The sequence below is a fragment of the Lynx rufus genome, unplaced genomic scaffold (genome assembly GCF_022079265.1).
Source record: "Lynx rufus isolate CCGP_SWC_20201006 ecotype Redwood Valley unplaced genomic scaffold, mLynRuf1.p SCAF_3, whole genome shotgun sequence".
NCBI lineage: Eukaryota > Metazoa > Chordata > Mammalia > Carnivora > Felidae > Lynx > Lynx rufus.
In genome coordinates, this window is record NW_025814845.1 from 186,390,931 (window position 1) to 186,415,456 (window position 24,526).

The window sequence follows — 24,526 nt, forward strand, 5'->3', positions numbered from 1 at the left end:
CATCATAATCTATATATCTCACATAGACAAATTAGAGTTATTAGAGAACATTACATTATATTATCATTGTTAATATTGGATATTAATATGTCATGTGAAAGATATTATAGTCTGTTATGGAAATTTCATTAGTAGAAATTAGCTTAATAAATTGTAGTAGCTTTTATCTGCATACTCACTTCAAAATACTGTAAATTATTTAGAGTAGTAATTTAACAGACACACTGCTGAAAACATTTGTAGCTCTCCAGAAAAAGTTAATTTTGTCACTAGCCATCATCAATGGAGAGCATAAGTTCTCAAAAACACAATTTATTGAAATTGTCTACAATGCCACAATACTCAAATTTTCTAGAGATCATCCTATTGTTAACAAGAAAGTATATCAAGCAAACATTGAGACTATCATGAGTTTCATTTCCATGAAAGCAAAACATATAATTATTATACAATAAATTATTATATCATAACTTTAAATTCCTTATTGTGACTTAAAATTTGAATTTTCCATTACTTTATATTCTGTCTGGAATGGTTGCTATTGCAAAATAAATAATATATATTCATTTAAAGCTTTTACTTAAAGAGCGCCATTTTCTGTTCTGCATAAAGTATCGACTGTAGCCACACCAACCAGTCCTTGGTTGAACGAGCTCCAGTTTCCAACACAATATCCATCTTTTGCAAATGGTTTGCCCAGGTGCACAGGAAATTAGCCTGCTTTGACATATGGAGATCAGTGCCTCTGCATCAGCTTTAATGTGTACATTTTCATACATCTCATTGTTATTTTAAGATTATTACTGGAAATCAGGGTGTTCTTTTAACCATAGCAAACAAAAGTCCTTTCACAATATTGGTTTTGGATCGATCAAACCCCCAAACATTGAAACTACTCTGGCGGAGGGGTCGAAAAAACGAGGAATGAAGCAAAATAAACAATGAAACCAGGATACGAAAAACAGAAAGTTCCTAGGTGTTTGCCTGTCTCCAAGCATTCCCCTTTGTCCACACAGCTTTGGTCCAAAAGGTGCAGTCTTCGGTCAGACTATGATCAAGTTCTGGTCAGCGGAGAAGCCGGGAGAAAAATGCCCCAGTGAGACTGGCCCCAGGCCCGAGGGCACAGCAAACCCCGACTGTCCCCGGCGCGTTGGTGGCGGGATGAGCATCACAGCTCCCAGACTCCGGACCCCAGCTCGCACTTCCGCCCCGCACCCCCACCCACGTGCATGCCCCGCAGCCGGGTTACCAGGCAACGGGCTGCCCCTGCGCGAAGCTACTGGGGCGGAATGTATAGGGGAAGGCAGTTGGGAGAACTTGAGCAGCAGAAATGAGTCCGGGTAAGAGTCCTAGAGGAGGGGCCATGGGAAGTGGACGAGCAGTGGAGGGTGCCCGGACCCGTTCACCCCCAAGGCTGGTCCCGGAGTGCCGACTTCCTGACTAGCAGCACACCCCTGCTCTCCACCCCCCCCCCCCCCCGCCGGGGACTAAAGCACCGCCTCCATCCCCACGCCCAGCCTTTGCTTCCAGCAGCTGCGCCACCAGGTCCCGCCGCGCTGCGTGGCCCCGGCGCGCCCTCCCGTGGCCTCTAAGGGCGTCCGCGTCCGGAATCGTAAGGTTGGCCTCCCTTCTCCCAAAGAAACTAAAAGCCACCTATTACGGTTCTGTTACAGAGAAGCATCCGGAGGAAGAGGATGAAGTTGAGTGCGTTCTCCTCTCAGCGTCCAAGATCCTAAATTCCTCTGACCGGGTAAAGGAAAGTGGTGGCAGTGAAACAGGTGAAATCTCCAAGGCCAAGGAGTCATTGGGGAACATTATTAGAGAACATCCACCGGCAGTAATGTTTCTGCCTCTTACTACAGGCAAAGGGTACCCTTGTCTAAACCCACTGGCCCAAGAGGTGCACTCCCAGGACATAGGGACTTCCAGTAACTATTATTAAAGTACTAGGTAACACAGCACACCTACTTTGTGCCAGATGGTGTTCCAAGCACTTAAGTATAGTCATTTAATCATCACAACAACCCCATGAAGTACTACCATTATCCACATTTTACAAGTGAGGAAACTGAAGCACAGAGATTAAATAACTCCCCAAGGTCACATGGCAGCAAATGAGAAAACCAGTAAGTATTCAGCAGAATGGTGCCAGAGTCCAGGCCTTAACCATCATATTATACTATACTGCTTCTCCAAATATCAAATAAGAATGATATTTTGGACAGATGCTAAACAGACATATATTTTAAGAAAAGGAACTACTTTTTACAGTAAATATGTGTGGACCACAGGATATTGTATAGGGAAGATATTTGAAATAACCAAAGAACTATAATTCAAGCTCCACATAAACCATGAATAAGATGTAAATACCCAACTAGGGGTATCATACTGAGAATACTGAAGTTGGACTCCCACTTCCTTGAGAGAAGCCCAAGGAGCCTACACACCTCTTGCAGGAGGCTGGTGGTCAGTGTGACATGCCAGGGAAGAGCAGAGCACTCTGAGTAGAAGGCGGTATCTAGAATGATGGGCCAAGTTAGGACCCCCGGTTGCCTAAAACCCACATGTGACATAGGGGTGATCCGGACACAGAAGTGACATGAGGTCAGGACAGGATTTCTGCATCTTCATAAATCCAGGACCATCCCAAACACCTTGTCAAGCAAGGTCCCTGAAAGAAAAGCTAGAGCAGCCACATGTCACCAGACCAAAGACACGTGGATGCCCAGGGACCACCAGTGTAAACATCTCAATGGAGGCCAGCAGGACAGTGCAATGACCTGCCAGCTGTCCACTCTTCTGTTCCCCAGCATCCATGAGGATATTCAGGCATCCTTGTGCAATCAGGAAACATGAACAGGGAGAAAGAGTCTTCACAGAGAGTTTAGAGGTTGCGTCAGCTCAATATTTACCTCAAAAAGAGCATTTAAGGTGAGAAGAAACTGAGGTAATCTAATTTGGCAAGCTCGTGTGTTACCTAACATGAGTGAGATTTAGGACTCTGGGGAAAGATCCTAGCATAATAGAAAATGAAGTTACAGGGGCGCCTGGGTGGCGCAGTCGGTTAAGCGTCCGACTTCAGCCAGGTCACGATCTCGCGGTCCAGGAGTTCGAGCCCCGCGTCAGGCTCTGGGCTGATGGCTCAGAGCCTGGAGCCTGTTTCCGATTCTGTGTCTCCCTCTCTCTCTGCCCCTCGCCCGTTCATGCTCTGTCTCTCTCTGTCCCAAAGATAAATAAACGTTGAAAAAAAAATTAAAAAAAAAATGAAGTTACAGGCAAAATAGTACATACACTTATTTAAGAGATATAGTTTATCTTGCGAAAGCATAGGGGCTCTAAGTGCAGGGTCTAGCAAGGGCAGGTTCTCAGCAACATAGATTCTAAGTCAAGGGCTGCCTTGGATGGCAAAATTAGGAGGTATGACTTTGTTCCCTCCCTTTTTCTGTTCTATCTACACCTTATTGTCACCGTGTGATCCATTCCCTGAGTACTAACCAACAGAATGTTGACCCGTTTGCATAATGCTGAGTTACAAGAAGCTGTGTAGTATTTCTTAGGTCTCTTTAATTTTAACAGAATAAGTGGTTAGCCTGTGTAACCTTTGATTTATTGGAATGGATAATGTGAAGGATATACTTTAAACTTCAAGATATCCAGTGTGTTGTTTTTAGCACCCCTGTTCTACCTAAGTCTTCATTCACTCATCCATCCATCCATCTAACAAATATTTTTAAGCAAGTGCTGTCCTAGGTGCTGAGGATCCAATAGTGAACAAAATATGCAAAATCCCTGCTCACATGAAGCTTACTTTCTGATGGGAGGAACAAAGGAGACTGTGTGTAAGATGGGAGTAAATCCCATGGAGAAAAGTAAGGCACAGAGGGAACAGGGGAGTATCGGACTGTCAGAGGTGAGTGAGAAGTGTGCATTTTAAATAGGGTGGTAGGAGACCTCACTGGGCAGGTCACATCTGAGCAAAGACCTGAAGGAGGTAAAAAGTAACCAATGCAGTTTTCTAGGGAAAGAGCAGTCAAGGCAGAGAGAATAGCAACTGTGCAGACCTTGAGGTAGGAAGATGCCTTGCATGTCTGAGGAACAGCTGGTGTTGGTGGGAGCAGAATGAATAAGGGGGAAGGGCAGAGAGGGATCAGAAAGGAAACTGGGGAGGAGGGCACTGTATTTCTGCATAAGGATCTGGGGCTTATTCTGCACAAAATGGGAAACATTAGAGAATCTGGAGTGGCCATTTCTCCCCTCCATTGCAATTGGAAGTTTTAAGTCTATCAAATCATCATCATGTTGTTACTAACCTCGTCTCTGTACGAGTGATTGAATACTTCTTGAGCATTTAGTATGTGCCATGCATTCTGCAAAGGACTTTACCTACCAACTAGATGCTAACTAGGGTTATCCCTCATAGCAAGTGTGTCGCAAAGCCAGGATTCAAGCACAGACAACCTGACTCTGTAGCTCCCGTGACAGTGCCTCATGCAGACAGTGTCACACCTCATTAAGGCTTTGTAAAACAGTTGCTTCTGGGAATGAATTTGAATTGTCATAGCAAAACCTCATATTTGAACCTGAGAATTACAAAGCTTTGACTACAGAGTATCTAACATCCTATATTACAGCATTACTATGCTGCATTGTAAAAACTCATTTGTTCTCCTTGGTCTGTTAACTGCAAGTATGCACTTAATACAGGCATATCTCAGAGATATTGTGGGTTTGGTTCCAGACCATTGCAATAAAGAGAATATCACAATAAAGTAAGTCAAATGAAAAAAATAAAATAAAAAAATAAAGTGAGTCAAATGAATTTTTTGGTTTCCCAGTGCTTATAAAAGTTATGTTCATATTACTGTAGTCTTTTAAGTGTACATGAGCATTATGTGTAAAAAAACAATGTACATACCCTAATTTAAAAATATTTTATTGGGGCACCTGGGTAGCTCAGTTGGTAGGCATGTCAGACTGTTGATTTTGGCTCAGATCATGATCCTAGGGTTGTGGAATCGAGCCCTGTGTTGGGCTTCTGCACTGAGCATGGAGGCTGCTTAGGATTCTCTCTCTCTCCTTCTGCGCCTCTCTACTGTTCGTGTGTGTATATATACATATATGTATGTATATATACACATACACACACACACATACATACATATATATATAAATACATACACACACACACAAACACACACACATATATATGGCTAAAAATGCTAAACAAGTTATAGTTTATATATATGAATACCGAAGTTGGACTTTATATATAAAGGGTGTGTGTGTGTGTGTATATATATTATATATATATAAGGGGTTCTTGTTTTTCACTTCCGACGCTAAATATATATATATATATGGCTAAAAAATGCTAAAGCGAGTTATAGTCACAGATTACAGATCACCATAACAAATATACTAATAGCAAAGATTTTTGAAGTACAGTGAGAATTACCCAACTGACACAGAGACACAAAGTAAGTGATGCTGTTGGAAAATGGCACCAATAGACTTGCTCGACACAGAGTTGCCACAAACGTTTGTGAAGCACAATAAATCGAGGGGTGCCCATATATTGAATACGACATAATCCTCTGTAGGTTTCAGAATAAATTCCCCATTTCTCTAATCACCTCAAAAGCCATCTCACTGATAACTATCTTTTCTTTTTTCTTTTTTTTTTTTTTTTAGTTCATGTCTTTTATTAACCCATATACAATTACTTGTCTTTGGGTTTGTTTGAAGCAGTAGGTCAGACAACATTTGCCATAATGTCTGTCAAAGTGGCTGGCTATAAAAACCCCAGCATCACATTCATTAGAAGGGCACTCCAACGAAGGCGACTGATTTTGCCATTCTCATCCACCTTATAGTATTTCAGGACAGCCAGTTTAACCTTCTTTCTCTTATGCTTACTCTTCTTGAGAGTGGTGAAAGACGTCTCCTTCCTTTTCTTAGCACCACCACAAAGTCTCAACGAGATGAAGTGGACTCCTTTTGAATGTTGTAGTCAGGCAAAGTACGTCCATCTTCCAGTTGCTTGCCAGCAAAGATCAAACTCTGCTCATCAGGAGGAATTTCTTCCTTATCCTGAATCTTGGCTTTCATACTTTCTATTGTATCCGAGGGTTCGACCTCAACACTGATGGTCTTTCCTGTAAGGGTTTTCACAAAAATTTGCATCTTGGTTCCACCGCAGATGGCAGATCAGAAAGGAAAGCTACGCACCAGCCCACAGGGTTTTCTTGTTTTTCACTTCTGACACTAAATATGGGACAGCTAGAGAATTTAATTCAATATAATATGATTACTATTTCTTGCATTCCCAATAGAGTATAAGCTTCTTCAGGGCTGGGACCATATCTTCCACTCAGTCTACATACCGCTCAATATTTCATGTTTAGCAAGGACTTAATAAATGATGACCTGTCATTGTGTTTCCTCTACAGTTCTTCTTTGGTAATTTCCCTTCCAATTCTAGAATCACATAACTCTATGTGGTTAAGTATTGCCTAATTCTAAGATTAGTTTTCCTTTGGAAATAAATAGTAACCAAAGTCTCTGAAACTCATTTAAAAAACAAAAACTTATTTTAATAGCCTTTACAAATTGATAGGGGCCCCTGGGTAGCCCAGTTGGTTAAGCATCCAACTTCAGCTCAGGTCATGATCTCGCAGTCCGTGAGTTTGAGCCCCATGTCAGGCTCTGTGCTGACAGCTCAGAGCCTGGAGCCTGCTTCGGATTCTATGTCTCTCCCTCTCTCTCTCTCTCTACCCCTGCCCTGCTCGCACTCTCTCTCTCCTGAAAATAAATAAACGTTAAAAAATTAAATAAATAAAATTTTATAAATCCAACTCTCTGCCTATTCTCTATCTTCACTGAATCATCTGAACATTGCAGGGGAAAACCACTCACTTCTTAGTCATAACATGGATCTCAGTGCTATTTAGAAAACTACTTCCCCAGAAAATGCTTTTTCAAACCTTCTCCAAGATAACTATTTCACTCTTGTTTCCTTAATCTCCAAAACCTCTCACCACTACCTCTCAACTCATTAACATAATCTCACACTACATGAAAATGGAAGCAATCAGACCCAAACTCCCTTCTTTCCTGCTCAAACTTAAATTTTGCTAACCTACCTGCTTCTCTGTACCCATATTATCTGCTGTCCCTCATTTCTTTTTCTTTTCAAGTTTTTATTTAAACTCATTTAACATACAGTGTAGTATCAGTTTCAGCTGTACAATATAATTATTCAACACTTCCATACATCACCCAGTGCTCATCACACAGAGTTGCCACAAACGTAATCTCTATCACCTATTTAACCCATCCTCCTCCCCTCTCCCTTTTGGTAACCATCAGTTTGTTCTCTATAGTTAAGAGTCTCTTTCTGGATTTGCCTCTCTGTCTTTGTTTTTTCCTCTTTGCGCCTTTGTTTTGTTTCGTAAATTCCACATATGAGTGACATCATATGGTATTGGTCTTTTTTGGACTTATTTCACTTAGCATAGTTTCTAACTCCATCCATGTCCTTGCAAATGGTAATATTTCATTCTTTTTTATGGCTAATATTCTATTGTATATGTATACACCACTTTTCTTTATCCATTCATCAATCAATGGACACCTGGGCTGTTTCCGTAATTTGGCTATCATAGATAATACTGCTATAAACATCAGGGTGTATGTACCCCTTAGAATTAGTATTTCTGTATTCTAGGTAAATACCTAGTAGTGCGATTGCTGGATCTTGGGTAGATCCTAACCTTTTGAGGAAACTCCATACTGTTTTCCGGAGTGGCTGCACCAGTTTGCATTCCCACCAACAGTGCAAGATTGTTTCCCTTTCTCCACATCCTCACCAACACCTGTTGTTTCTTGTGTTGTTGATTTTAGCCTGACAGCTCTGAGGTGATATCTCACTGTAGCTTTGATTTGTGTTTCCCTGATGAAAAGTGATGTTGAGCATCTTTTCATGTTTTTATTGGCCACCTGGATGTCTTTGAGAAAATGTCTATTTGTGTTAATTGACCATTTTTAATTGGATTACTTAATTTCTGGGTGTTGAATTTTATAAGTTCTTTATATATTTTGGATACTAGCTCTTTATCAGATATATAAATATCTGAGATTTGTAAATACCTTCTCCCATTCTGTAGGCTGCCTTTTAGTTTTGTTAATGGTTTCCTTTGTTGTGCAGAAGCTTTTAATTTTGATGTAGTCCAACAGCTTATTTTTTATTTTGTTTCTCTTGCCTCAGGAGACATATCTAGAAAGAAGTTGCTATGGCTGATGTCAAAGAAGTTATTGCCTGTGTTCTCTTCTAGGATTTTTATGGTTTCAGGTCTCACATGTAGATCATTAATCCATTTTATTTTTGTGTATGGTGTAAGCAAGTGGTCCAGTTTCATTCTTTTGCATGTTGCTGTCCACTTTTCCCAACACCATTTGTTGAAGAGACTATCTTTTTCCCATTGGCTATTCTTTCCTGCTCTGTTGAACATTAATTGACCATATAATTGTGGGTTTGTTTCTGGATTTGCTATTCTGTTCTATTGATATATGTGTCTATTTTTGTGTCAGTACCATACTGTTTTCATTACTACAGTTTTGTAGTATAGCTTAAAGTCAGGAATTGTAATGCCTCCAGCTTTGCTTTTCTCTAACAACGTTGCTTTAGCTATTCAGGATCCTTTGTGCTTCCACACAAATTTTAAGATTGTTTATTCTAGTTCTGTGAAAAATGCTTTTGGTAGTTTAATAGGGATTGCAGTAACTGTGTAGATTGCTTTGGGTAATATAGACATTTTAACAATATTTGTTCTTCCAATCCATGAGCATGGATGTCTTTCCATTTCTTTGTGTCATCTATAATGTCTTTCATTAATGTTTTGTAGTTTTCAGAGTACAGGTCTCTCACTTCTTTAGTTAAGTTTATTCCTAGGTATCTTATTATTTTTGGTGCAATTGTAAATGAGATTAATTCCTTAATTTCTCTTTCTGCTGCATCATTATTGCTGCATATAAATGCAACAGATTTCTGTGCATTGATTTTATATCCTACAACTCCACTGAATTCATTGATCAGTTCTAGCAGTTTTTTGGTGGATTCGTTCAGGTTTTCTATATATAGTATCATGTCATCTGCAGATACTGAAAGTTTCACTTCTTCCTTACCCATCTGGATGCATTTTGTTTTCTGATTGCTGTGGCTGGATTTCCATTACTATATTGAATAAAAGTGGTGAGAGTGGACCTCCTTGTCTTGTTCCTGACCATAGAGGAAAAGCTTTCACTTTTCCCCCATTTTGGATGATATTTGCTGTGGGTTTTTATACATGGACTTTATTATGTTGAGGTGTGTTCCCTCTAAACCTACTTTGTTAAGAGTTTTTACCATGATTGGCTGTTGTACTTTGTCTGCATCTATTGAAATAATCGTATGGTTCTTATCCTTTTATTAATGTGATATTTCACATTGATTGTGAATAGTATACCACCCTTGCAACCCAGCAAGAAATTCCACATGATCGTGATGAATGACGTTTTTAATGTATTGTTGGATTTGGTTTGCTAGTATTTTGTGGAGAATTTTTGCATATATGTTCATCAGGGGTATTGGCCTGTAGTTCTTTTTTTCATGTGGTCTTTATCTTATTTTGCTATCAGGATAATGCTGGCCTCATAGCATCATATCAGGATAATGCTGGCCTCATAGAATGAATTTGGAAGTTTTCCTTCCTTTTCTATTTTTTGGAATATTTGAGAATAGGTATTAACTCTTTTTTAAATGTTTGGCAGAATTCACCTGTGAAGCCATCTGGTCCTGGAGTTTTGTCTGCTGAGAGTTTTTTGATTACTGATTCCATTTCTTTGCTGGTTATCAGTTCAAGTTTTCTATTTCTTTCCGTTTCAATTTTGGTACTTTATGTCTCTTAGGAATTTATCCATTTTTTTCTAGGTTGTCCAATTTATTGGCATATAGTTTTTCATAATATTCTCTTGTAATTGTTTGTATTTCTGTGGTGTTGGTTGTTATTTCCCCTCTTTTATTTGTGGTTTTATTTATTTGGGTCCTTTCTCTTTTCTTTTTGATAAGTCTTGCTAGAGGTTTATCGATTCTATTGATTTTTTCAAAGAGCCATCTTCTGGTTTTGTTGATTTTTTTTTCTTTTTAGTTTCTATATCATTTATTTCTGCTCTAATCTTTATTATTTCCTTCCTTTAGATGGCTTTAGGCTTTGTTTGTTTCCCTTTTTCTAGCTCCTTTAGGAGTAAGATTAGGTTATTTATTTGAGATTTTTCTTACTTCTTGAGGTAAGTCTGTATTGCTATAAACTTCCCACTTAGCACTGCTTTTGCTGCATCCCAAAGGTTTGGGGCCATTGTGTTTTCATTTTCATATGTTTCCATGTATTTTTTTTTTAATTTCTTCTTTGATTTCCTGGTTGACTCATTCATTGTTTAGTAGCATGTTGTTTAACCTCCATGTGTTTGTGGTCTCTTCACAAATTTTTTCTTGTGGTTGACTTCTAGTTTCATAGTGTTGTGGTCAGAAAAGGTGCATGGTATCATTTCAATCTTTTTGTATTTGTTAAGACTTGTTTGTGATCTATTCCAGAGAATGTTCATGTGCACTTGAAAAAAATGTGTATTCTGCTGTTTTAGGATGGAATATTCTGAATATATCTGTTAAGGCCATCTGGTCCAGTGTTCCTTGTTGATTTTCTGTTTAGATAATCTGTCCATTGATATAAGGAGGATGTAAAGTACCCTACTATTATTATCAATTAGTTAATTAGTTCCTTTATATGCCTTATTGCTTTTGTTGTTGTTTTGTTGTTATTGTTTTATATATTTGGGTGCTTTCATATTGGGTGCATAAATATTTACAATGATTGTATCCTCCTGTTGGATTGTCCACTTCATTATTATATAATGCCCTTCTTTGTATCTTATTACAGTCTTTGTTTTAGAGTCTACTTTGTATAAAGTATCAGTATTGCTACTCCAGCTTTCTTTTGACGTCCATGATAATATGATAAACGTTTCTCCATCCCCTCACTTTCAATCTGCAGGTGTTTTTAGATCTAAAATGAGTCTCTTGCAGGCAGTATATAAGTAAGTCTTGTATTTCTATCCATTCTGACACCCTGCATCTTTTGACTAGAGCCTTTAGTCCATTTACAGTCCAAGTAATTATTGATTTATATTGCCATTTTACTTGTTTTGTGGTTGTTTCTGGAGATTTTCTTAATCCTTTCTTGTCTTTTTTTCATGGTTTGTTGATTTTATTTAGTGACATATTTACATTTCTTTCTCTTTATTCTTTGCATGTTTATTAGTGCTTGTTGATATATACTTACCATTAGGCTTGTATATAACCTTTTCTGTAAATAGCAGTCTAAATTAAGTTGATGGTCATTCAAGTTGGAACCCATTCTTTTTCCCTCTTCTCCCCACATTTTAGTGATACATTATTATATTTTATATCCTTTGGTGTGAGTTCCTTGACTGATTTTTACAGAAATATTCATTTTTTACCACTTTTGTGTTTTCTACCTTTATACTGTCACTTTTGGTCTCTCCTTTCCACTGGAAGAGTCCCCTTTAATATTTCTTGCAGGGCTGATTTAGGGGTCATGAATTCCTTTGGTTTTTGTTTGTCTGGGGAACTCTTTATCTCTCCTTCTATTCTGGATGATAGCTTTGCTGGATAGAGTATTCTTGGCTGCAGATTTTTCCCATTTATCTCTTTGAATATATCATGCCACTCCTTTCTCATTTGCAAAGTTTCCGTTGAAAAATCTCCCTCTAGCCTTTTGGGTTTTACCTTGTAAGTTAAGGACTTCTTTGTCTTGCTCCTTTTAAGATTTTTTTATCACTGTAGTTTGCAAATTTAATTACAATATGTCTTGGCCTGCTTTCTGTTGATTTTGATGGGAGTTCTCTGTGCCTCCTGGATCTGGATATCATTTCCTTCCCCAAATTAGGGAAGTTTTTAGCTATTATTTCTTCAAATAAATGTTCTGCCCCCTTTGCTTGCTCTTCTTCTGGGACTCCTATAACATGAATGTTACTACATTTGATGGAGTCACTGCGTTCCCTAAGTCTATTCTCATTTTGCACAATTCTTTTTTCTCTCTTTTGTTCAGCTTACTTTCCATTACTCTAAGTCATTAATTCAGTTCTCTACTTCTTCCAGCCTACTGTTCATTGCATCAAAGGTGTTTCTAATCTTGTTTATTGGACTCTTCATTTGATTATTTTTTAACTCTTTTGTCTCTGTGGTAAGGATCTCGCGGTCTTCTATTCTTCTCTCAAGCCCAGAGAGTATCCTTATGATCATTGCTTTAAATTCTCAATCAGGCATGTTACTTACATTGGTTTCACTTAGATCTCTGGCCTTGGCCTTATCTTGTTCTTTCGTTTGGGACAAATCCTCCATCTTTGCATTTTATCTAAGGCTCTTGCCTTCTCTGTGTTATAAAAACCAGTTATGTCTCCTGCTTCTGAAAGTAATGGCCTTAAGAGGTCATGTAGTGCCCAAGGCCTGGCACTTCAGGGAATGTCTCTGGTGTGATGCATACACTCTGCTTTTGCATTCTGGCTTCTCTATTCTTCAGTCCAGTCATCTGCAGAGGCTCTCCTTGCATGCTGTGGGCAGGGTTTGGTCCCTGGCCTGAATGTGGTGAGTTTTAGCTCACAGATGTGCTCTGGTCTGCTTGTGAAATGAGACCTGTCACCACCTCCACCAGAACTGAGACCCTGCAAAACTCTGTATTGAGACATGGTGTGGACAGGGTTTTGCACTAATCTTCTGGGGGAGGGACCCGCCGCACTGGAACTGAGGCAAGCATGTTTGAGAATGGAAGTTCCACTGAAGTGCAGAGGGGGTGGTACTTGGTGTAAGCAAGTTAGGCAGCTAGTGTCTGCACTGCACTGCTTCTTGCAGGTTATTCTGCGTTTATGCTGAAGGGTAGGAGGGGATGGAAATGGCACCGGCCAGCTCCTTTGTTCCTGGAGAGGTGTCTGTGAATGATGCCCCTCAGGGATGTGCTCTGAGAAGAGCAGATAACCCCACTGTGTGCCCCACACGCTCTTCAGATTGCTACTTCCACACTGTCCCCTGGTTGTTTGTCTGCCTGTTCTCTAGATGCAGCACAGTGCTCTCTGGGCTCTATCCCAACCAAGCCTACTGATCTTTAAAACTCCAGGCTTTAAACCCCACTGGTTGCAAGAACTCATGGAATTCAACCCCTCTCACTTTCTAAGCCACTGGCTTTGAGGAAACATTCTCCTTATGAATTCCCCTGTGTGTTCCTCTCCCTTCTTTTTTAGCAACCATGTCTCCTTCCCTTGTATAGCAGCCATGATCTGTTTCTCCCCTAAACCACATTTCCACACTTCCTGTCATCTTCAATGTGGCCTCTTCTCTCCCTTTAGTTAAGGAGATTTTTCTGTCAGTCTTTAAGTTGATTTTTGGGGTCGTTAGGATGATATGATAATTATCTAGTTGTGTTTGTGGGACAAGGTGAGCCTAGGGTCCTCCTACTCTGCCATCTTCCTGCTCCTGTTCTTGCTGTCCCCAGTTTCAGTGGAAGAATTACCCCTGCTCAAAACTCATTTCCGCTTTACCAAAGCTCTCCTGGAATTCTCAAGTACTCAGATTCTGCAATTAGCCTCCCTCATCCTTCAGAATTACTCTTCTCCCTTTCTACTACATGATTCCAGCAGCAAGCAGGCATGTTAAAATCTCCCATGGTTAAAAAATTCTTCTTGACCTTCACATCACTTCTAACATGCATACACCCTATTCTACTAGGCACTCTATTTCTTTCCACAGTAAAATTCAAAAACAGCTGCCTATATTCAATGCCCACAAACCTTTACATTCCATTCTCTCTAGCCACTTCATTTGGGCATTTGTGCCTGTCACTGCACAGAAACTTCCCTTGTCTAGGCCAGTAGTGACACCTGTATTTTCCAATATGTTCATAACAATTCCCCTGAATCAGAGACAGGAATATCCCACTGCCTGTGGATGTCCACGTTGATGTCTAATAGAAAACTTAATTTTAACATGTATAAAAATTTTCCCTAAAAAATCTTCCTACTCTATTCTTTTCCATTTTAGTAAATAACACCATCATTCATCATCCATCTGTTCTCACCAAAAACCCAGGAGTCATCCTTTCTTCCTCTCTTCTGGCTACATTTAATACCCCAGCAATGCTGCTGGTTTTATACCCAGAATCTATTCTAAATCAACCTATTTTTCTCCATCTTCCCCTCTGCCATTCTAGTCTAAGATACCTTTGTCTCTCACTTGGATTACTGCAGTAGCCCTGCAATTGCCACCTTATAACCCATTATCATGTGGCAGAGTGACCTATGTTTCTTTTCAGATCAAATCATTCTTCTGATTGAAACCTTTCAAAGTTTCCCATTTCACTTAAAATAAAAGCAAAACCACTCGGGTTGGCCCACAAGTTCCTACATAATCTATTCCTGTCTCCCCCTCTCACCTCTAATCATACCGGGCTTCTATCTGCTCATTAAGCTGAGGCCATATTGACTTTATTTCTGTTCTGCAAACACAGATAAACATATTCTGCTTCAGGATCTTGCCATGTCCTCTGTTCTGAATCTCTTCCTATAGATATTCACATGGATGGCCTTTTCTTATCATATGGGAATCCCAGCTAAAAACTCATGTGACGAGATAGGTCTCTGCTAAGCACTATCTCCACTGCTGTCCCCATCCTCCCTGTCACATTAGCCTATCCTCTTTGTGTTATTTATCCCTATTTGTAAGTATCTTGTTTCTTTTTTTCTTTCTTTTTTTTTTTTTTCCTGTTCATTCTCCAGAATGGAAGCACCATGACCACAGGAGCCTTGGTTGTCTTATTCATTGCTGTGTCCTTAGTATTTACCTACAACAGAATACCACATATTGGACACTCAGTACTTGAATGAATGATGTTGAAGGAATGAATCACTAAATGTGAAACAAAAAAGCTAAATCACTAACTTATAAAAATTATTCTAGACTTTCACATAGAGATTTTAGAGCCAAGGAAGATCCCAGACCTCCTTGCCCCAGCACCAAATGAAAAGATCAGTAACAACAACAAAATAGAAAACCAGCAAAAACTTCGCCAGCAGCACCTGAAGAAGGAAATTGGAAAATAGGGGCCAAAGATAAAAACAGAAGATGCTGGCAAGGCAAAGTACAGACTACCTTCTAACACTGCTTCTGACTTTTAGAATAAAACAAGTCAAATCCTGAAAATATTCATTAATGCCTCTCCCATTCCAAATGTGGATACAAAAAGAGGAAATACCTGTGTCTTCCTTTCTGCTGATTGGGGTTTGGGTGGGTACAGAGGAGCAGCTGGGAAGATAGATGAGTAAACCTGGACACTGATCAACAGGGGCTTACTTTGCTCTAATGAAAGAAGCTAGGAGTAGGGCTGCCACTAGCTCATGGGGTGCCTCTGTGTGGATTAGAGAAAGGTATAACCAAACTCTAGGTATATGCAAACCCAAATAGGGGACTGGTTAGCTGACTGTAGTGGAACATGGGACACATTTCAGCCCACATATATCTTCTGGCCAGGAGCTCCTGTGTAGTGAACAACCTGTATGGTCTTATGTGGCAGTCCTAGTTCCAGGACTCTGTACTGAATTAAGGAAATAATCCCAATCAAGAGAATATCTCCTTAGGGTAACAGGATATATCTCCTATAGATTTCTAAGTAGTCTCAGAGAATAATAACAACAAAACAGCAGAGATCACATCCTCCAGCAAAGGCTTCACACAGCTCCAAATGATCTCTCTTACCCCAGACCTCAACACCTAATTTTTAGGCTACAGAAAATGGGTAGGAAAACACACTGGCCCTAAAACTGTATCTCAGAGGAATAGACCATTGGACTCTGGGAAGGATGGCAAGAGAAAACATCTACATTATGTCAAAGAAAACAAATTCTGAGCAGAGCTGCTCAGGTTACACTGACCTACATGAAAAGAAGCAACCTGGTAACTGCAATCATACTGTGGTCAAAAAAGAAGGAAGAGGTGGAGGGAAGCAAATATATGTAGAACCACTATATGAATCCCACATTCTTTCTTTAAAAACTTATATTTGTTATATCCCTTCAGTAAGTCTCTAAATTTATTTTGACCCAGTATTTCTTACTTGGTTTTAGCAAAAGAAATCCTGTACTTTGCCTTGAATTTGCAAGTCCTCCTAACTGAAACAAAGGCAATCTATGCAGAAAAGGGAGGCTGGCCCTACTGATGCAGAAAGGAGATGGAATTTTGGACAGTAAATCCATCAAGAATAAAGTTGAAGGCTGAAAATATTTACAATAATAATGTCCTATCTTTGTGTTTAGCTCTGTGGAAATCATAGTCACATAGCAAAATGTAAAACATCATAAAACATCACAGTGTGAAATAATATAATGAGCAAATATCATGAAAAGGAGAAAGTAAATGTGAGAGCAAGTATGCTAATTTTCTCATCATTTACTTCCTTTCTTGGCAGGGAGTAACTCAATACTGAATACAATGGAAATGAATGTTATTTAAAAAATAAAAATTCCAATCTCTTAGTCCTTCTTGTGATATATTTCCATTAGCTCAGAGAGATCTCATAGGAAATAATCTTTCATGTAGTGAAAAAAATTTGAATACTAGTGATAACTTCAACTATTTGCAGTTTTCTTTATTCTCTTAAACATAAATGTAATACCACTTATCAAAGTAAAATGTATAATATCCCACTGTTCTAAAATCATTTCTTTTTTCCTGCATATATGCATAGACAGCTGACTGAAGGGAGGGTACCTAAAATTCATAACGGTTAATTCTGGGCAATGGGATTCTAGGTAATATATGCTTTTTGATTTGAATTTTTATCTATTTGAGGTCATTAGAAGTTGTCCTTGAGTCTGAAAAAATTGGGGGTGCCTTGCTGCATTAGTCTGACCTCATCTGAGTTTGGTTTTTTTTTTTTTAATGTCTCTGAGATAAACATTTCAGACTACCATTTTATTCCTAGTAAGATGCAAAGTTCAGCAATATCCAGAGGACTCGCTGTCCTTCTCTGCCTTCTGATGAAGGTGGGAGTCTTTAATTGGCGAAATGGCTCCAGGCTCTGAACCAGAGTTGCTCTCTCAGTGATGAGGGCCAGATGGCAGATAAGAGGGGTGCCTATACTTTGCAACCAGCTCCTATGACATCTGGTAGACTGTCATTTGAAGGAGAGATGTGCTGACCTCTTTTAAAACCTTCTCTTAGGGCAGAAATTGTCATCCTAGAGGAGCATTCTATCATAACTCTCACTTCATTTGGAACACTGAATATTTTTAAAAGTCTTTAATAAAAATTTACAAAGCAAGCTAAAAGCCTATTTGGATAAAGAAGGATCTATGTCAGGAAATCTGCAGTTTATAGTCTCTCCTGTTACAGATCTATAATCTATTTTCTAGGAAGGTATACATAGATCTTTATAGTACCTTGCTTAAAGGCATGACAAAAATTATGCTTTGTTAATACAATTTGTTTTCCATGGTAAGGAGGAAAAACATCACATGGCCATTTCACAGACAGAGACTTATACAGTACTTTGTGAAAGGTCTCCCATAACAGGATCATTAGTTGTTGTTTTTGGTTTTTTTTTTTAATGCAGTTCACATTGCAGAAACAAAAATATTTGTTTTTGAGAGTTCCAAGTTTGGCATTACATGTTAATGGCCTATTATAAAAGTAAAACCATGGGAATGCAAGCTGGTGCAGCCACTCTGGAAAACAGTATGGAGGTTCCTCAAAAAATTAAAAATAGAACTACCTTGGAAACCAATTTGTCAATAAACTTCATATAAAAAAAAAAAGAGAAATGAATAAAATAGTAAAACTACAAAAAAAAAAAAATAGAACTACCCTACAACCCAGCAACTGCACTACTAGGCATTTATCCACGGGATACAGGCGTGCTGTTTCGAAGGGACACATGCACCCCCATGTTTATAGCAGCACTATCAACAATAGCCAAAGTATGGAAAGAGCCCAAATGTCCATTGATGGATGAATGGATAAAGAAGATGTGGTATGTATGTATGTATATATATATATATATACATACACACACATACATATACACATACATACATACACAATGGATAAAGAAGATGTGGTATGTATGTATGTATATATATATACACACACACACACATACATATACACATACATACATACACAATGGAGTATTACTTGGCAATCAAAAAGAATGAAATCTTGCCATTTACAACTACATGGATGGAACTGGAGGGTATTATGCTAAGTGAAATTAGTCAGAGAAAGACAAAAATTATATGATTTCACTCATATGAAGACTTTAAGAGACAAAACAGATGAACATAAGGGAAGGGAAACAAAAATAATATAAAAACAGGGAAGGGGACAAATATAAGAGACTCCTAAATATGGAGAACAAACAGAGGGTTACTGGAGGGGTTGTGGGAGGGGGGATGGGCTAAATGGGTAAGGGGAATTAAGGAATCTACTCCTGAAATCACTGTTTCACTATATGCTAACTAATTTGGATGTAAATTTTTAAAAATTAAATAAATAAATAAATAAATACAGAAAGAAAATAAAACCACTATTTATAACCTCCAGAAGGCATTTTAAGTCAAGCAAAAATTATTTGACTTTATTAAGTGACTAACATTGGGTTCTTCCTAAGGTGAACATCAAACTTCTCATTATCTCTGTCTCACTATCCAAGAAAGTTAGGAGGAGGCTATTTTGCATCACAATTGTTTAAAAAAAACTTAAGAATTAGATCACATGGTTTTTCAATTTTGCTTTTTAGAATATGGCTGCATATCGGAATCAGAAAATCAAATCCAACCACAATCAGCATTGAAAGTAAGTTCATTTTCATTTCATCCTATTTTCTCCAAATACCTATGTAAAGGCTGATCTTTTTCAGAATAAATATTTCCTAAATGCACATGGGTCTTCCACAAAAATCTCCATGAAAATGGATTGGAGAATTGGCAAGAATGACTAAGAATGTGAGTCCTCTGACCCTCATGTGATCCTTTCTGGAAATAGGCAACTTTGGGGGATACATATAAAAAGAAATAATAACAGTTTCAAAACTGATCAATTTCATACCATGTTTGTTATAGGCCCTTCAGCATCAACTGGAATCATTTCAGGCTCTCCGAATACAGACTTTACAGAATGTTAGCATGGTATGTTTCTTTTAATCTCTATATGGGAAATAATCAAACTTAAGATACCACTCCACATTTGTAAGCTAATGATCATTATCCAACTGATTAGTTTATGTTAGAATATAATAAAAGGTGGGGCGCCTGGGTGGCTCAGTCGGTTAAGCGTCCGACTTCAGCTCAGGTCACGATCTCGCGGTCCGTGAGTTCGAGCCCTGCGTCAGGCTCTGGGCTGATGGCTCAGAGCCTGGAGCCTGCTTCCGATTCTGTGTCTCCCTCTCTCTCTGCCCCTCCCCCGTTCATGCTCTGTCTCTCTCTGTCTCAAAAATAAATAAACGTTAAAAAAAAATTAAAAAAAAAATAAAAAATTAAAAAATTTAAAAAAAAGAATATAATAAAAGGTTACAAATATTCCAGGCTCAAAATTTGTTTGAGGGGAACTATTTCTGTTACAGTTGAATTTGGGTCAACTATAGTCAAAAAGAAATAGTACTCACCGATTTTTTAAAAACATATATGTTTAAAGTGCTACCTATATACAGTCTACAAATAGGAACTCTCATTATAAGTGATGTGAAATCTAACTCAAACTGACTTAGGGAAAAAGTGTACTTGATTAGCACACATAACTGAAGAGCCTGGAAACGGTTCACCTGAGGATGGCTTAATCCATATGATAAGGACTTATGTCATAAGGAACAACTCTCCTTATTTTGGTTCTGCTTTCCACTGTAATGGATTTTCAGACTTCATGTGGTAGCAAAAGAGCTGCTAGAAGTTCCAGTCTTTTATCCTTCCAGATTCCAGTTGGAGAAGAGATGATGCTTTTCTCTCTTAACAGTTTTTCCTAAGGTTCTTGGCCTGACTTGGCTGCCCCAGATTGGGTCATATGCAATGCCTGAGCCAATCCCTGTTCTAAGGGAGGCAGTGTTCTGACTGGTTAGCTCTCGGTCACATGCAGCTGGAAGTGGGATCACCAAAGGCTCGTGGGACTTTATCCAGAACAAATAAGGGACAGTATTTACAGAGGATAGGGTATGGATACTGGTGGTGCTTAACACAACACATATTCACTAAAGACCTAATATAAACTTCATCCTAATATTCTTGTACTAAAAGCAACTGCAAGGAAATGGAAAGAGAAGATAAACTCCTCCTGAGTGACAGAATGGATTCTATTCTGATGACACAGATCAAAAGTCTCTGCTTTATTCAACAATGTAAAACTCAAGCATCCAAAATTACTTGAATATTGTTCATAAAATTTTATTGCTTTACTAAATTTTTTCTGTTTATCATATAATAAAGGTATAATTTTCTTAAAAATTCCTTTAATAACAGAGATTATAATAAATTACATTATATGAATGAAAAGAATTTTTATGTGCAGGAAATTTAAAGGTATCATAATATCTGTTATTGCTATACATTCATAAGTTTCTAAATCTGAAATCAAATTCTAACATGATCAATTTATCTTTTAAAGGTACAGTCCGAAATCAGTGAAATCTTGAACAAAAGTATTATTGAAGTAGAAAACCCACAATTTAACTCAGAAAAAAATCTAGTATTCGGAACACGCCTTGAAAAAGCTTTGGTATGTTATTCTGTTCAAAACTACTTCTCTATTTAGGTACTTCAAAAATGTTACTACAACCAGTTTATCTTTCCCCTTTACATTCTTACCTTCTTCGTGGGGCAAATGGACTTTGTGGGGCCGAGGAATACCTAAAAGATTCCCAAGTAAACTGAAATACAAGGCAGGTTTTTTTAGCGTTTCTATCCACTTAGGAATTGTTCTACTTTTAGTAGGATTGACCTAGACCTGAGGTGAATTCCCTAGAAACAAGCTGGAACGAGAGTCACTCTGTCTACGCTGATTAGAACTCGCATTTCTAGAATAGTCACAGCCCTAGAATCATCCAAAATAGGAAATGCAAAGGTTGACTAACAGCCCAGAAGTGGAAATATTCATTTCCCTTAAACTACCTACTGCATTTGACCTATTGCTTCTATCTTCCCCATCGATCTATGATGGCCTCTTGAAGGATTCTAAATTTCTATTTCTGAAATTGAGGGGTTGGCCCATGTATGTCACCCTCTGAGGAAATAAGCGCAATTTCGAAGCAAATTGTGAAGACCAGAGTTACAGATCTCAAAATAACTGTTGTTAGATTTTTCTAGAGAAAATTAATCATATTTGTTAGGTTTCTTTGCTGTAGAAATGGATAAAATGTTCATTTTGGTTATAAAAGCAAATCCTCCACAAAATATTTTCTTGATTTGCTGGTCATGTGGCAAATGATAATACATTTACAGTGTGCTTTTTATTGTCACTAGCCTATAGAGAATCAAGAAGAAATCCTTTCTATGGAGAAAATTCATCCTTTTGAGGAGTCTAACGCTATTCATTCAATGGAAGAAAAATTCAGCAGTGATAGTGTTAATAGTCTCTCTCAAGGTATAGATATGACATCCCAGATAAATTTCAAGGACGTATTAACTCTGAGAACTTCAACAGACAATTCACCTTCAAACATAATTATGAATCCTTCAGAAAATTCTGACATGTTGAAAAATTATAGTAATCTTTATAATTTTCTACCTAATGTACCTCAAAATGTGATGTCTCAAGCTGATACAGTAATTCTGGATAAATCCAAAATTACTGAGCCTTTTCTCAAGCACAGATTTTGTGAAAACTTAGATGATATCTGCCATTCTATCAAACAAATGAAGGAAGAGCTACAAAAGTCACATGATAGAGAACTGGCACTTACAAATGAACTTCAAACTTTAAAAACTGAAAGAAATGTTCCAAGCAATGGTAAATATGAACTGTCTTCAATTCACAAAGAAAAAAATAATTTTATTAAGGAAGAAAATATAGAAAGTAACTTAAATGAAGATATGAAATCAAAGAGAATTTCTGAATTAGAGGCATTAGTAAACAAATTACTCCCACTCAGGGAAACAGTGTCAAAATTCCATGTGAATTTTTGCAGGAAATGTAAAAAATTATCTAAGAGTGAAATACACAGGGGAAAGAGAAATGAGAAAAACAGTAAAGAAATTCCTATCACTGGCAAGAATATTACAGATTTAAAATTCCATTCCAGAGCTCTAAGACATACACTGCCATTCTCTGACTCAACAAAATATGAAATAAAAGACAAAGAAATGCAACCGTTAGTAATAAAACAAGGGCCAATAATATTTGAAAATGAGAAAACATCCAAAGTCAATTCTGTTACTGAGCAGTGTGTTGCAAAAATTCAGTACTTACAGAATTACCTAAAAGAGTCTGTGCAGATACAAAAAAAGGTAACAGAACTGGAGAATAAAAATCTAACCCTTAAGACCAAAATAAAACCTCTTGTCTTTACCACACAATCTCTAATACAGAAAATCGAAATATATGAAAAGCAACTTAAGAATTTGGTTGAAGAAAAGAACACTATTCAGTCCAAGTTAATTAAAAAAGAAGAAGATGGTAAAGAATGTCTTAAAGAATTGAAAAAAATAATTGGTAAATATAATGTTCTCATAGGACAAAATAAAACTCTAGAGGAAAACAACAATCAACTTTCTTTGGAGAAGCAACAAATGATAGAAACATTAGATCAACTAAAAAGCAAAGAACACAAAACTCAAAATGATATGGCCATGGTCAATAATGAAAATAATCGTATGAGTATAGAAATGGAATCAATGAAATCAAATATTCTATTGATACAAGAAGAAAAGGAAATGCTAGAGAAAAAGACATACCAGCTTTTAAAGGAAAGAAGCTCGCTTGAAAATGAACTGAAGGAAAACCAACTAGAGATAATGCAGCTAAAAGAGAAGGAAATATTGGCAAAAACTGAACAAGAGACACTTTTTCAAATAATAGAAACAGTTAAAAATGAAAAACTTAATCTCGAAAAAACATTACAAGAATCTATTGCTGCTAGACAAATGATGGAAAGAGAAATTGAGAATATTCAAAAATACCAATCTACTGCAGAGGAGAATTTTCTGATAGAAATTAAAAATGCAAAATCAGAAGCAAGTATTTATAAGAATAGTTTGTCAGAAATGGGCAATGAATGTGAAATGTTATCAAAAATGGTAATGGAAATTAAAACAGATAATCAGATTCTAAAAGAAGAACTAAAAAAAAATAGTCAAGAAAATATAAAATTTGAGAATAGCATCAGTAGACTTGCAGAAGACAAAATACTTTTAGAAAACTATGTAAGAAGTATAGAAAATGAAAGGGATACCTTGGAATTTGAGATGCGGAATCTTCAAAGAGAATATTTAAATCTCAGTGAAAAAATCTGTAGTCAACAGAGTGACCTATCAAAAATGGGTTATATTTCAAGAAGAGAGAAATTCCATTTTGAAAAGTATGATATTTATGAAGACATTTCTGGCCCTAGGAGTAGGCCTTTGGCTCCTGATTTGAAAGGTATGTAATATTGTGGTGGATTAGTAGAGACGTGTATAAGATTTTTTTCACCTACTGGGCACTAGCCAGAGTTCAGTAATAAGAAGGAAACTTTTAAGATAAATACAATTTAGTCTTATAAGATGTGTATCCAATTTATTATACAGTGGAATTTAGGAATTTTGCTCTTTTGATAAAAGTCATGTTGTTATTTTACTTATATTATTTCTATACATTGTATATGCACAAAGCAGGGAGCAAGATTTTTTATTTTGTTTTCTGAAGTATACTTGGCACTCCCACCTTAAAAAATTCTTTTTTTTCCCCAGGAAATCCAAGTCAAGTGTATCAATTGCTTCCATCCAAGATATGTAAATAAATTTCTAAAATGATTGTTTCAAAATCCTTTGTCCAGTCCTTTTTTCCACAAAATTGCTATAAATTCACTTTTATATAGGTTTATAATTACCTTGTAATTGATTAGGGTAATTTTTAATTAGAAACTGGAATTAGGTATATATTTTTATATTGTCAAGAACTGTGAACAGCCTTGAGATTTTACTGAACTTGTAAGCTAATGTTAGTCTGACACGGTTTCATGGGTTCCAGTGGAAGACATGAAAGTCCTGTGTCAGAGATAAAGGACAGTTTGTTACAGCAATAGCAGTAGCCAGAACACCAGCACTTTCGCGTCGATTCTCCAAGCCCCAATCCCTATAGGCAACATGAAAAGGGTCACACAGCAGTAGAGGAGAGAACTCTGAGTTTCGGGAAACCAAATCTTTCATGAGTGCCGTAAGCATGTCTGCCCTTTGCTCTTGATGGAAA

The 24,526-nt window shown here is 37.6% G+C and overlaps 1 protein-coding gene and 1 pseudogene across 1 annotated transcript; one reads left to right on the forward strand and one right to left on the reverse strand.

Annotated features, from left to right (window-relative positions):
- Positions 1–1,330: 1,330 nt before the first annotated feature.
- Positions 1,331–24,077, forward strand: CCDC110 (coiled-coil domain containing 110). The gene is made up of 7 exons (XM_047092387.1): positions 1,331–1,340; positions 1,674–1,778; positions 18,897–18,952; positions 19,219–19,284; positions 20,750–20,860; positions 21,604–23,719; positions 24,028–24,077. The coding sequence occupies exons 1-7, from the start codon at positions 1,331–1,333 to the stop codon at positions 24,075–24,077; spliced, it is 2,514 nt and encodes an 837-aa protein (XP_046948343.1).
- On the reverse strand, positions 2,443–6,230 carry LOC124520421 (ubiquitin-40S ribosomal protein S27a-like; annotated as a pseudogene).
- Positions 24,078–24,526: the final 449 nt, after the last annotated feature.